Genomic DNA, 14701 nt, shown 5'->3' on the forward strand with positions numbered 1-14701 from the left:
ATTAATGGCTGTTTATGGAAATCATTTCAGCTTCTGTAAGTAAAACACAAACAAACAATAAAACAATGACAACAACATAAATATATATGAAACAGAATTACAAATGAACACGCTTAGGTTAAAGAGAGCACTGCAACTAATGCTTTTCTTACTTAGATTTATCGTCTTGTTTCCAGACAAAATATCAAATAATTCTTAAATCAAGAAGGTTTGTCTAGACGACTAAATTTTTTTTCTTGTTTTCAGAAGTTTTTGCTTAGAACAAGAAAACAGAAAACAAGATTTTTTTTCTTATCCCATTGGCAAATTATTTAGCTTGTTTCAAGTAAAAACTCACCTGATTTTGACTTTTTTTTTTTTTTTTCTGAAAACAATAATTTTTACTCTTTTTCTAGACGACTCTTGTTTTCGGAAAAAAGTTCAAAGTGAATTTTTGCTTGAAACAAAAAAAAATCTGCCAATGGGGTAAGCAAGAAACACTTCAGAAAACAAGAAAATAATGTTTACTTGTCTAGAAAATACTTCTTGCTAGCATGTTTCTAACATGATTAGCATGTTTTTAGCATGATTAGAAGTTGCTAGCATGTTTCTAACGTGTTGTTTCAAGAAAAAAACACTTTTATTCTGAAAACAAAATATTTTTTACTTGTCTAGAAAATCCTTCTTGCTAGCATGTTTCTAACATGATTAGAAGATAACATGTTTCTAGCATGATTAACAAGTTGCTAGCATGTTTGTAATGTGTTGTTTTAAGAAAAAACACTTTTCTGAAAACAAAGAAACATTTTCCTTTAGAAAATCCTTTATGCTAGCATGTTTTTAACATGATTGGCATGTTTTTAACCTTTTTCTAGCATGATTAACAAGTTGATAGCATGTTTCTAACGTGTTGTTTGAAGGAAAAACTGTCTGAAAACAAGAAAAATTTTACTTGTCTAGAAAATCCTTCTTGCTAGCATGTTTTTAACATAATTAGCATGTTTTTAGCATTTTTCTAGCATGATTAGCAAGTTGCTAGCTTGTTTCTAACGTGTTGTTTGAAGGAAAAACTGTTTTCGAAAACAAGAAAAATTTTACTTGTCTAGAAAATCCTTCTTGCTAGCATGTTTTTAACATATAGTTTTGAAGGAAAAACACTTTCTGAAAACAAGAAAAAATTTACTTGTCTAGAAAATCCTTTATGCTAGCATGTTTTTAGCATTTTTCTAGCATGATTAACAAGTTGCTAGCATGTTTCTAGCATGTTGTTTGAAGGAAAAACAGTTTCTGAAAACAAGAAAAATTTTGTCTAGAAAATCCTTCTTGCTAGCATGTTTCGAGCATGATTAGCAAGTTGTTAACATGTCTCTAGCGTGTTGTTTCAAGAAAAAAACTTTTATTCTAAAAACAAGAAAATATTTTTAACTTGTCTAGAAAATCATTCTTGTTAACGTTTCTAGCATGATTAGCATGTTACTAGCATATCTCTAACATGACTATGCAAGTTGCTAGCATGTTTCTAGCGTTGTTAATCATGCTAGAAACATGATAACGTCTTATTAATCATGTTAGAATCATGCTAGCAACTTACTAATAATGCTAAAACATGGTAGTAAAATGCTAATCATGCTAACAACTTGGAAATCACGCTACAATCATGGTAACGCCATGCTAGCAATTTGCTAATCATGTTAAAACATGCTAGAAAAATGCTATCAACTTGTTAATCATGGTAAAATATGCTAGCAACTTGTTAATCATGTTATTATCATGATTAACATGTTGTTAGCATGATTAGCAAGTTGCTAGCATGTTTTTAACTTGTTTCAAGAAAAAACACTTATTCTGAAAACAAAATAATTTTTACTTGTCTAGAAAATCCTTCTTGCTAGCATGTTTCTAGCATGATTAGCAAGTTGTTAACATGTTTTTAACATGATTAACATGTTACTAGCATGTTTTAACATGATTAAGATGTTGTTAACATGATTAGCAAGTTGCTAACGTTTCTAGCGTGTTTCAAGAATAAACACTTTTTTCTGAAAACAAGAAAAACATTTATTTGTCTAGAAAATCCTTCTTGCTAGCATGTTTCTAGCATGATTAGCATGTTACTAGCATGTTTCTAATATGATTAGCAACTTTCTGAAATTTTTTTTACTTGTCTAGAAAATCCATCTTGTTAGCATGATTAACATGCTACTAGCATATTATTTCTAACATGATTAGCAAGCTTTTTTTTTTTAATAAAAGGAAATAATTGTTACTGGTCTAGAAAGTCCTTCTTGATTTAAGAATTTGTAGATATTTTGGCTGGAAACGAGACATTAAATCTAAATAAGAAGAGCATGTTTTGCAGTGAGATTCGAACTGAAGCTAAAGCTTCCTGTGAAAGCATTGGTCCGCTGGAGCAGTCCTCACAGAGGATTTCTGCTGGCTCTTCATCATTGCGTTCAGCACCAAGCGTCAGTGTTTAGATGTGTGGAGATCAGCAGGCACTCATTGCTCGGTCAGCGGCACAAACTCGGTCCTCACCCAGATAGCACACATACATCTGTTAAAGATCTCTTGATCTGGAAAGCATCTGCTGTGTATAAACGTCTGGCAGACGTCTGTAAGATGTCAGTTTTACATGCATTCTGATTCATAAACAATTTAAAGACATCTAATAGACGTCTGTTTGACATCTGATAGGAAACGTCCAATGATGAGCAAACTACATCTGGCAGACGTCTGTAAGATGTCAGTTTTACATATTATTATTCTTAAACATCTTAAAGACATCTAATAGACATCTATTTGACATCTGATCTAAATTAATCAAGCAATCTGAATGAATCTGAATGATCTGAATGGTCCAATAGACGTATTGCAGATGAACAAACTACATCTGGCAGACGTCTGTAAGATGTCAGTTTTACATGCATTCTGATTCATAAACATCTTAAAGACATCTAATAGACGTCTGTTTGACATCTGATAGGAAACGTTCAATAATGAGCAAACTACATCTGGTAGACGTCTGTAAGATGTCAGTTTTACATATATTATTATTCTTAAACATCTTAAAGACATCTAATAGACATCTATTTGACATCTGATAGGAAACGTCCAATAGATGTATTGCAGATGAGCAAACTACATCTGGCAGACGTCTGTAAGATGTCAGTTTTACATATATTATTATTCTTAAACATCTTAAAGACATCTAATAGACATCTATTTGACATCTGATAGGAAACGTCCAATAGATGTATTGCAGATGAGCAAACTACATCTGGCAGACGTCTGTAAGATGTCAGTTTTACATTCATTCTAATTCATAAACATCTTAAATACATCTAATAGACGTCTATTTGACATCTGATAGGAAACGTTCAATGATGAGCAAACTACGTCTGGCAGATGTCAAAGAGACATCTCTAAGATGTATGTGTGCTAGAAGCGTCTGGTCCTAAGGTCTGGAGAGTGAGGTGTACACCGGCTGATCCCAGCTGGAGGAGGGACTGTGGGAGGCAGGAATGTTCAAGCTGTTGAGGATGTTGCCGGTGTAGGGTCTGCGTGAGGAGTGGAAGTAGGGGTACTGGTAGAGGCCGGAGGGGTAGCTGGGGTAGGGGCCGTAGTAGCCGGAGCTCTGCAGGTCCGTATAGTCACACTGAGCGCTGGAGAAGGAGGCGTGGGAATAAACGCTGTAGTCGGGCGAGTGCTCGCTGTAGTGATCGGGACTCAGCTGCTCAGTTTTAATGTGGGCTCTGTGTTCACTGGCGGAGGAGGACGAGGACGTGACGGAGCCCTTGCGGCTCCAGGCGGCTCCGGTGCTGGCGTAGGGTGAAGGGTACTGCGGGTGAGCGTCTGGAGCGGCTCCGCTCAGGGGCAGGTACTGGTCGAACTCGTGAACGTCGAAGGTCTCGATGTTGCTGATGACGTCTGTGCTCAGCTCTGAGATGTCCACGTTGCTGAAGTCGATGTTCTGTCTGTTCTGAGTGCCTTCCAGCAAACGTCTGCCTTCCTGCTTGGGGTCCTGCTTTCCTCCGTGATGGAGCTCTGTTTTGGGCGTGGTTGGAGGAGTTGGAGGACCATGAGGCTGACCTGAGGATGATAGCAAACCATGTTAGACTTTGGCTTATTATTCTTCCTCTTCTTCTTAGACTTAAATCTCTGACTACTCCTCCTAGAGTTTTAACTCATTTAAACTTATCTATCTAAATCATGCTAATTGTGCTACAAACATGTTAGAAAAATGCTAGCAACTTTAGTAATGTTTAAAAAATGCTAACAACTTGTTAGTCATGTTTTAAAAAGCTAGCAACTTGATAATCATGCTAGACACATTAACAACAAGCTAGTCACGTGCTAAAAACTTGCTAAGAACTTGCAAATCATGATAGAAACATGTTAGCAACTTGCCAATCATGCTAACAACTTGCTAATCATGCTAGAAACATGCTAGGAAAATGCTAGCAACTTGTTAATAATGCTAGAAACATTTTAACAACTTGCTAATAATGCTAGAAATAGGCTAGATAAAATGCTAGCAACTTGCAATTCATGCTAGAAACATGTTAACAACTTGGTAATCATGTTAGAATCATGTAAGCAACTTACTAATCATGGTAAAAACATGCTAGTAACTTGCTAATCATGCTAACAACTTGCTAATCATGCTAAAAACATGCTAGTAAAAGGCTAGCAACTTGTTTAAAAAATGCTAGCAACTTGCTAATCATGATAAAAACATGTAAATTTGCTAATCATGCTAAAAATAGGTTAGGTAAAATGCTAGCAATCATTCTAGAAACATGTTAACAACTTGCTAATTATGTTAGAAACATTTTAGCGACATGCTAATCATGCTAGAAGCATGCTAGCAACTTTGTAGTCATGTTAGAATCATGTTATCAACTTACTAATCATGCTGACAACATGCTAGTAACATGCTAATCATGCTAATTACTTACTAATCATGCTAAAAACATACTAGTAACTTGCTAATCATGCTAACAACTTGCTAATCATGCTAAAAACATGCTAGTAAAATGCTAGCAACTTGCTAATCATGATAAAAACATGCAAACTTGCTAATCATGCTAAAAATAGGCTAGGTAAAATGCTAGCAACTTGTTAATAATGCTAGAAACATGGTAACAACTTGTTAATTATGTTAGAAACATTTTAGCAACATGCTAATAATGCTAGAAGCATGTTAGCAACTTGGTAATCATGTTAGAATCATGTTAACAACTTACTAATCATGCTAAAAACATGCTAGTAACTTGCTAATCATGCTTACAACTTGCTAATCATGGTAAAAACATGCTAGTAAAAGGCTAGCAACTTGCTAATCGTGTTATAAAAATGCTAACAACTTGCTAATCATGGTAAAAACATGCTAGTAAAAGGCTAGCAACTTGTTAATTGTATTATAAAAATGCTAGCAACTTGCTAATCATGATAAAAACATGCTAGTAAAAGTCTAGCAACTTGTTAATCGTTTTATAAAAATGCTAGCAACTAGCTAACCTTGTTATAAAAATGCTAGCAACTTGCTAATCATGGTAAAAACATGCAAACTTGCTAATAATGCTAAAAACAGGCTAGGAAAATGCTAGCAACTTGCTAATTATGTTAAAAACATTTTAACAACATGCCACTCATGCTAGAAGCATGCTAGCAACTTGGTAATCATGTTAGAATCATGTTACCAACTTACTAATCATGCTAACAACATGCTAGTAACATACTAATCATGCGAATTACTTACTAATCATGCTAAAACATACTAGTAACTTGCTAATTGTCACAGTCCTGTCTGTTCATCTGGTCTCCCCCTGTCATTTTGTCATTTTTGGTTTCACCCTCATCAGCCTGTCATCCCCATCACCTGTGTTTAATTATTAGTCATCTGTGTCACCTGTGTTTAATCATCTAGTCACCCTTTAAAAGTCTGTTTGTATCTTCAGTTCATGTCGGTCTTTAAAGTTTTGTGATGTGTGTTCCTGCCTGTACCTGCCTGTTCCTGCATTGATCCTTTGAAGTATTATATTAAATAGATTGTTAATTGTTAATCTTGTCTTTCGTCTCGTCTCGTCCTGCACACAACCCTGACAGAAAGACCGACCCAAAACAGTTCACGGCGTCTTCCCCTGCGTTTCTTTTCCGTTTTTTGAATCAGTGTTTGTTTTATTTTTTTTTTCCCTTATGAATATCCCTGCTGTCCGCATCATCCTGCTGGAGCAGGGGAACCGCTCTCTCGAGGACCACATAAGTGACTTTATGTACCTCGCGCCGATGACGCATTACCCGGACCGCTGCCTGTGCACGTTCTTCCGTGCAGGACTTAACATCGCCACTAAAGCGCAGCTGTCCGGGGAGGGTCCTCGAGAGAGCCTCGCCGGTCACATCGAGTGGGTGCTGGTGTCCAGCAGAGCTTCGTTGACCGCGAAGGATGACACCAGCCCCACTCCAGACCCAGAGCCCAGCCAAACATCACCCCGACATGCAGAGTATGAGCCCGCATTCACCGCGGACGGAGAGCCTGAGCCCGGAGCGGCCACAGTATGGACTGCCGATGGGATCAAAACCTCCGACCAAGAGCGTGAGCCGACCTCTACATCTGCGACGGTGGAGTGCTGCGTGGAGCAAGAGAGGGCGGTAGAGAGCCCTGCCCACTGCACCACCACTGGGGGTGAGCTTGAGCAACACTCTGGGGATTTAATAGACTTCTTCTCAGAAACACTGGCCTGCCTGAACTTCCCGCCCACCCGCCCTCTTCTGCCTAATCATGGATCCCCGCTGGTTCCGTCCAGCCATCCTGAATCTCCGCTGGTTCCGTCCAGCCATCCTGAGTCTCCGCTGGTTCCGTCCAGCCGTCCTGAATCTCCGCTGGTTCCGTCCAGCCGTCCTGAATCTCCGCTGGTCCCGTCCAGCCGTCCTGAATCTCCGCTGGTCCTGTCCAGCCGTCCTGAATCTCCGCTGGTTCCGTCCAGCCGTCCTGAATCTCCGCTGGTTCCGTCCAGCCCTCCTGAGTCTCCGCTGGTTCCGTCCAGTCATCCTGAATCTCCGCTGGTTCCGTCCAGCCATCCTGAATCTCTGCTGGTTCCATCCAGCCTTCCAGAATCCCCGCTGTCACCTGTCAGTCCCCCTGCTCACCCTCAGTCCTCCATCTGTGCAGTGGGCTCGCCGCAGGTCTGCCAGCTTCCATCGGCGTCTCGGCTGGAGGATCCCTCATCTCCACCTCCAGCCTCAGAGTCCAGAACTCCGCCTCGGCCCTCCGACCCTGCGGCTCCACCACGGCTCTCAGCTCCCTCATCTTCAGTGTCGCCCGTCGGCCCACCAGCTCCACCGGGCTTCCTCGTCCCTCCGGCTCCGCCTTGGTCGGTTGTCGTCCCGCCATCGCCTACGGACTCTACTCCTCTGGCTACGCCTCGTCGCTCCGTCCCATCGGCTCCGTTGGGCTCCTCCCTCCCCCCGGCTCCACCTCAGTCCTCTGTCGCTCCGGCTCCACCGCGGCCCTCTGGATCTCCGCCTCCGCCTTGGTCGCCAGAGCCTCTGGCTCCGCCTTGGCCCTCCGGATCCTCGGTGTCGCCCAGGATCTTCGGCTCTCCGTCTCCGCCTCGGGCTCATCCTTCACCTGCTCTGCCTCTGTCGGTCGGACCCCTGGAGTCGTCAGCCCATCCTCCACCATGGCTCCTCCCTCCGTCGGCTCCACCATGGATCTTCATGGCTGTGGCCTGGGTCTTGCTCTGTGCCTCCTGCTCCGGGTCCCTCCTGTTTCTTCCCTGGCTCCTCCCACCTTCGTCGCCCCCCTGGACTCTGTTGACTTTGTTTGTTGTCCCCCTCCAGGGGTGCCGTCCTCCGCCAAAGCCTCCTCCCACATGGACTCTGTTTTTTCGCTCCCCTTCTCTTTTTTTTTTTTTTTTTTTTTTTGTTGTTCCCCACGGCGCGAGGACGCGCCTTTTCGGAGGGGGGTGTAATGTCACAGTCCTGTCTGTTCATCTGGTCTCCCCCTGTCATTTTGTCATTTTTGGTTTCACCCTCATCAGCCTGTCATCCCCATCACCTGTGTTTAATTATTAGTCATCTGTGTCACCTGTGTTTAATCATCTAGTCACCCTTTAAAAGTCTGTTTGTATCTTCAGTTCATGTCGGTCTTTAAAGTTTTGTGATGTGTGTTCCTGCCTGTACCTGCCTGTTCCTGCATTGATCCTTTGAAGTATTATATTAAATAGATTGTTAATTGTTAATCTTGTCTTTCGTCTCGTCTCGTCCTGCACACAACCCTGACACTAATCATGCTAACAACTTGCTAATCATGCTAAAAACATGCTAGTAAAAGGCTAGCAACTTGTTAATCGTGTTAAAAAATGCTAGCAACTTGCTAATCATGATAAAAACATGCAAACTTGCTAATCATGCTAAAAACATGCTAGTAAAAGGCTAGTAACTTGTTAATCATGATAAAAACATTGTAGTAACTTGCTAATCATGCTAACAACTTGCTAATCATGCTAAAACATGCTAGTAAAAGGCTAGCAACTTGTTAATCGTGTTAAAAAATGCTAGCAGCTTGCTTATCATGATAAAAACATGCAAACTTGCTAATCATGCTAAAAACATGCTAGTAAAAGGCTAGTAACTTGTTAATCGTGTTAAAAAATGCTAGCAACTTGCTAATCATGCTAAAAACATGCTAGTAACTTGCTAATCATGTTAACAACTTGCTAATCATGCTAAAAACATGCTAGTAACTTGCTAATCATGCTAACAACTTAGTAATCATGCTAAAACATGCTAGTAAAAGGCTAGCAACTTGTTAATCGTGTTAAAAAAATGCTAGCAACTTGCTACATGCTAGTAACATACTAACCATGCTAATAACTTACTAATTATGTTAGAAACATGCTAGTAACATGCTAGTCATGTTAAAAACGTTCGCAACTTGCTAGTCATGCTAAAAACATGCTAGTAACATACTAATCATGCTAATAACTTACTAATTATGTTAGAAACATGCTAGTGACATGCTAATCATGCTAGACACATGTTAGTAATTTGTTTATCACACTCACAACAAGCTAGTAACTTGCTAATCATGATAGAAACGTGTTAACATGCTAGTAACTTCTAGCTATCTATCAACTTTAAGCTTTTAAAGCTACTTCAAACTATTTCAGACTGAAAACAGTCCAAACTTGAAACTTTTTTAACTAGTCTTGACAAACTTATTTACCTCCCTGGTGAAAAAAACAGCTAAAACCAGCCTAGGCTGGTTGGCTGGTTTTAGCTGGGAGGCAGGCTGGTTTTAGAGGGGTTTTGGCCACTTTTCCAGCCTGGCCAGGCTGGTCAGGCTGGTCTTAGCTAGTCAGGCTGGGAAACCACCAGCTAAAACCAGCCTGGCCAGGCTGGGAGACCAGCTAAAACCAGCCATTTCCAGCTTAAACCAGCTAAGACCAGCCAACCAGCCTAGGCTGGTTTTAGCTGGTTTATTCAGCAGGGCTAGTTTTCCTGCTGAAAAAAAAAACAGCTAAAATCAGCCTAGGCTGGTTGGCTGGTCTTAGCTGGTTTAAGCTGGAAGTAGCTAGGTTTTAGCTGGTCTCCAAGCCTGGCCAGCTAAGACCAGACTGGGAAAGTGGCCAAAATCCCTCTAAAACCAACCAACCAGTCTAGGCTGGTTTCAGCTTTTTTTTCACCAGGGTTAGCATTATTTCTCCTGCTCAGAGAGTGTATATCTCACCTGTATGATCGCTGATGTGATCCGAGGGAGCCGCCAGTCGCCCCATGCCAGGTTCAGCTTTATACATGTGCTGGGTCAGATCACCGCCGGCGTCAGACTCGCTCTGTCCTGGCTTCACGCTCTTCCGTCTCCTCGGCTGATATTTGTAATCCGGGTGATCCTTCTTGTGCTGAACTCTCAGTCTCTCGGCTTCCTCCACAAACGGCCTCTTCTCACTCTCCGTCAGCAGCCTGTTGAGCCAACATCGGCCATGTTCAGGTTCTTATTATCAATGCATTCAGTTAAAAAGCAAACAAAACACGCACATCAATCTCAAATGGGTGCTCGGCTAAAAAACAAGTAGAAAATTATAAAGTGGGCGACAGCAAAGCTCCAAAGATATCAAAAGTGTATTAAAAAAATCACGTTATGCGAAAGTCTTTTTACATAAATATCGTTGGAGCTTTGGTGTTGCCCACTTTACACTTTAATTTTTCTCAATGCATTCAGTTATACTTTTTGCCTATTTGAAGGGAAAGTTGGGAAATGGACAAAAATCAACCAGAAAAGAGAAAGGGGAGTGAATGCAGCATATGTTGAACTGCTCCTCGCTAAATGTGCTTAGTATTCCCAATCAAAATATGACTGAATTACTCAGAAATACAACAGAGTAGAACCAATTTTAGAAATTACACAGCTAAAAATGCTTTTCGTACATTTTTTTCATCTTGTTTTCATCTGAAATACCTTAGAAGTCTTAAATCAAGAAGGATTTTCTAGACGAGTAAAAATCATTTTCTTGTTTTCAGAAAAAACAAGTCAGAATTAAGTGAGTTTTTGCTTAGAATCAGCAATAATCTGCCAATGGGGTAAGAAAAATATCTTATTTTAAACAGAAAACAAGATTATTTTTCTTACCCCATTGGCAGATTATTTTGCTTGTTTCAAGCCAAAACTTAAATCTAATTATAACGCTGCCAAAAAAAATGCTTCTCTTACTTAGATTTTTTGTCTTGTTTCCAGCCAAAATTTCTGAAAATTCTTAAATCAAGAAGGATTTTCTAAACAGGTACAATTCAGAAAAAAACTAGTCAAAATTAAGTGTGAAACAAGCTAAATAATCTGCCAGTGGGCTGAGAAAAATAATCTAGTTTTTTGTTCGTTTCAACTTTAACTTTTTCTGAGAACCATGAGAAGACCATTTTGACTTAAATCCTTCTTGATTTAAGAATTTTCAGAAATTTTGGCTGGAAACAAGAGAGAGAAAAAAAGCATTTTTTGGAGTTTAAAACCAAAAAAAATAAAATAAATACATACTGAATTAGAACATGCATTTTAAAAAAAAAACTATAAATACCACTTTATATTAAGTCCAAAGTTTGTGTATATATATATATATATATATATATATACTGTATAATAAACTAACTAAATTTTTCTAGAGCTTTACATAAGAGTTCCGTAATAATAGCCTACTTATAACATTACATAACATATATAATATGCATATATATAAACTTTGTAACCTTTTAGAGTATATCCAGACTGTATAATAAACTAACAGGGCGTTACCTCCATCTATACACTGCAAAAAAAATGCTTTTCTAGCTTAGATTTTTTGTCTTGTTTCCAGCCAAAATATCTAAAAAATTCTTAAATCAAGAAGGATTTTCTAGACGAGTAAAAATTATTGTCTTGTATTCAGAAAAAAAAGTCAAAATGAAGTGCATTTTTGCTTAAAACAAGCTAAATAATCTGCCAACCGGGTAAGAAAAATAATCTTGTTTTGACTGTTTTAAATAAGATATTTTTCTTACCCCATTGGCAGATTGTTTTGCTTGTTCTAAGCAAAAACGCTTAATTTTGACCTTTTTTTGTGAAAACATGACAATTTTTACTTGTCTAGAAAATCCTTCTTGATGAATGTTTAGATATTTTGGCTGAAATCAAGACCAAAAAAATTAAAAAAAAGAGTTTTTGCAGTGTAAAACCAAAAAAATAAACTAAATTAGAACATGCATTTTCTAAAAAGCATATACTATACTATATATATATATATATATATATATATATATATATATATATATATATATATATATATATAACTCTATATCTTTTAGAGTATATCCAGAATGTATAATAAACTAACTAAAGATTTTTCTGGAGAGTTAATAATAATATTATTAACAGCAGGGCGTTACCTCAATCTATATAATTTTGTGTGTTTATTTATTTGAAGACATTTGAAGTGTATGTTTTTTGGTAGTAGTAATAAAATGCAATGTCAAAAATCACATATGCATGTATAAAATCATAAGTAGCGGTCACCTCCAGAGTTTCCCGAGGGTTTTGCTGAGCTCTGCGTTGTGGAGGTGCGGGTACTGATCCGCCAGTTTCCTGCGAGCGGCTTGAGCCCAAACCATGAACGCGTTCATGGGTCTCTTAACGTGCGGTTTGCTCTTGAGCGCGCCGCTTCCTCTCGCCGGCATCGGCACTAAAGACCAGTCGTACCCCTTCAGCACCTGAGACACCGCGTCCCTGATACACGCCGGGAAGCGCTCGTCCTCATCCTCCAGTTTCTTCCCCAATCCCGCGAGCATGAGCGCCGCGTGGCTGTTAGATCCAGCGGGGGATGAAGGCGCGTCGGAGTCCGAGTCTTCTGGAGACGTGGAGCTGGAGGAACCCGCTGGGCTGCACGGCGGCTCTCCGCTGGACTTATCCTGCTCCTCTGTCATGGCCACTTCTGCTGTCAAACCCAACTTATTTAGTGTTGTTTTTTCCAGCCACAAAGTTTCAGACGCTGTTACAGTCCATCCAAGATGAAAGAGGCGCACTGACGGAGCGCATCACTGTCAGTCCGACTTTGAAGCGCTTTCAGGCGGATGGATAGTCACTCCTCCCGCGGCCTCTCGTTGGTGGACTGGTTAGCCGTGACCACTTCCCATTGGTTAAACACGTTTCACAATGAGGTAATCTGATACTTTTCACTCTGTGAGTTCAGGTAAAGTGGGCCAATTTTTGGTTTTGAACTTGCAATTGCTTTTCTAGCTTGTTTCCAGCCAAAATATCTAGAAATTCTTAAATCGAGAAGGATTTTACTTCTTGTTTTCAGAAAAAAAAGTAAAAATTCAGTGTGTTTTTGCTTGAAACAAGCGAAATAATCTGCCAATTGGGTAAGAAATATAAACTTGTTTTGTCTGTTTGAAATAAGATTTTTTTGCTAACCCCATTGGCTGATTATTTAGCTTAATTATGACTTGTTTTATTCTGAAAACATTTTTAGGTTATTTTGTCTTATTATTACCACCAAAAACCTAAATTTCAGATGCCTTCAAATAAATAAACATAAAAAGGCACACTGCAAAAAATGCTTTTCTAGCTTAGATTTTATTCTTAAAATTCTTAAATCAAGAAGGATTTTCTAGAGTTGTTTTGTCTGTTTGAAATAAGATATTTTTCTCACCCCATTTGTCAGATTATTTTGCTTGTTTCAAGCAAAAATGCACTTAATTTTGACTTCTTTTTTTTCTGAAAACAAGAAAATAGTTTTTACTCGTCTAGAAAATCCTTCTTGATTTAAGAATTTTTAGATGTTTTGGAAATATATTCTGGAAGCAAGACAAAGCAAATCTAAGCTAGAAAAGCATTTCTTAGAGTGTACCAAGATCTTTTATTTAATTTTCGGTATTGTTTTCATCTGAATCCAATTTTTATGTGAGCCTGGACCACAAAACCAAAACCAGTCATAAGGGTCATTTTTTTGAAATTGAGATTTATGCATCATCAGAATAATCAGATAAAGCTGAATAAATAAGCTTTCCATTGATGTATGGTTTGTTAGGATGGGACAATATTTAGCTGAGATACAACTTTTTTAAAATCTGGAAAACAAGGGTGCAAAAAAAATAAAAATATTGAGAAAATCGCCTTTAAAGTTGTCCAAATGGTCCCAATTCTTATGTGACCCTGAACCCCAAAACCAGTCATAAGGGTCATTTTCTTTTTAACTGAGATTTATACATCATCTTAATAAAGAAAGCTTTTTATTGATGCATTGCTTGTTAAAGCAGGATAATATTAGGCAATCTGGAATATAAAAAAAAAAAATCTAAATACTGAGAAAATCACCTTTAAAGTTGTGCAAATAAAGTTCTTAGCAATGCATATTACTAATCAAAAATTAAGTTTTGATATATTTATCGTAGGACATTTACTAAATATCTTAAGGGGAGACACTGTTTTTTCATGCACCGGTCAAGTTTGAGATTTTGGGCTTTTTGGTTTTTCATAGTGTTTTCTCCATTGTGGAAGGAAAATGGCACCCAAAAGACAGCGTTAAGCGTTTCTTTTATAGCACTTTATCTATTTGTGTCAATAGATTTCAATTACATTGCAGATTTTTAAAGGCCAAGAGTTTTTTCTTCTACACTGAGCCATAAATCTCCACTTCAGTAGCACTTGCACACACCACACTTCACATTTTTATTCCTGTCTATATCCTGAAGGGATTTATTCATATATAATTTGCTTGATTTGATCGTTTTCTGTCCATTCTAAGTATTTTCTAAATTATGGAGTGACAATATGAGATTCGTCTGTGCAAACATCTGACTCTAATATGTCAAAAAATTAAACAAGAATTTTGAATCTGACTCATATCCAGTGTTTAGATTTTTTGCACTGGAAATGTATGCAAATTAGTGCATATTTCATTAAATAATGGCTCATCTGCATATTTAAACCTAACTTTTAGAAAACTTGTGATAAAAAAAGTAATGAATCAACTGAGTAAGTAAGGTACCCTATTCACCTGCAGTGTCTCGTCTTAATAGAACACAATCTTTACTTAATATAGTAAAACTTTTTTTGCCTCCTTTTTTTTACTAAACACTTTAAATGAACCTCAATAGTGATATTTTAAAGCTCTATACTATGCATCTACATTTTCTCTTATCTTTTGTCCAATCCAGATTCAATTCATACCTCATCCCTGCTGACAAAAAAAAACAA

The 14701-nt window shown here is 38.5% G+C and overlaps 2 protein-coding genes across 3 annotated transcripts in view; both read right to left on the reverse strand.

The window, feature by feature from the left end:
• Positions 1-14701, reverse strand: part of LOC141319879 (protein NLRC3-like) — a 352126-nt gene that overhangs the window by 191532 nt on the left and 145893 nt on the right. The gene's annotated exons all lie outside the window — the stretch shown is intronic.
• On the reverse strand, positions 3434-12515 carry sox8b (SRY-box transcription factor 8b). Of its 2 annotated transcripts, XM_073844552.1 has the most exons (5): positions 12020-12515; positions 9713-9942; positions 3993-4068; positions 3819-3953; positions 3434-3740 (listed from the first exon to the last, which is right to left on the reverse strand). In XM_073844552.1, the coding sequence occupies exons 1-5, from the start codon at positions 12424-12426 to the stop codon at positions 3434-3436; spliced, it is 1155 nt and encodes a 384-aa protein (XP_073700653.1). In that variant the 5' UTR covers positions 12427-12515. The 2 variants fall into 2 exon arrangements, with proteins under 2 accessions (XP_073700653.1, XP_073700644.1); XM_073844543.1 differs by having other exon boundaries at positions 3434-4068.

Source organism: Garra rufa, chromosome 1 (genome assembly GCF_049309525.1).
Source record: "Garra rufa chromosome 1, GarRuf1.0, whole genome shotgun sequence".
Taxonomy (NCBI): Eukaryota; Metazoa; Chordata; class Actinopteri; order Cypriniformes; family Cyprinidae; genus Garra; species Garra rufa.

Bases quoted from the DNA above. Each gene is read 5' to 3' on its own strand.
- sox8b (XM_073844543.1), bottom strand. From the start codon at position 12,426: ATGACAGAGGAGCAGGATAAGTCCAGCGGAGAGCCGCCGTGCAGCCCA. The intron at 9,943-12,019 runs GTGACCGCTACT...TTGGCTCAACAG, and splicing joins ACCCTCGGGAAACTCTGGAG to GCTGCTGACGGAGAGTGAGA. The intron at 4,069-9,712 runs GTGAGATATACA...TATCATCCTCAG, and splicing joins TCACATCAGCGATCATACAG to GTCAGCCTCATGGTCCTCCA.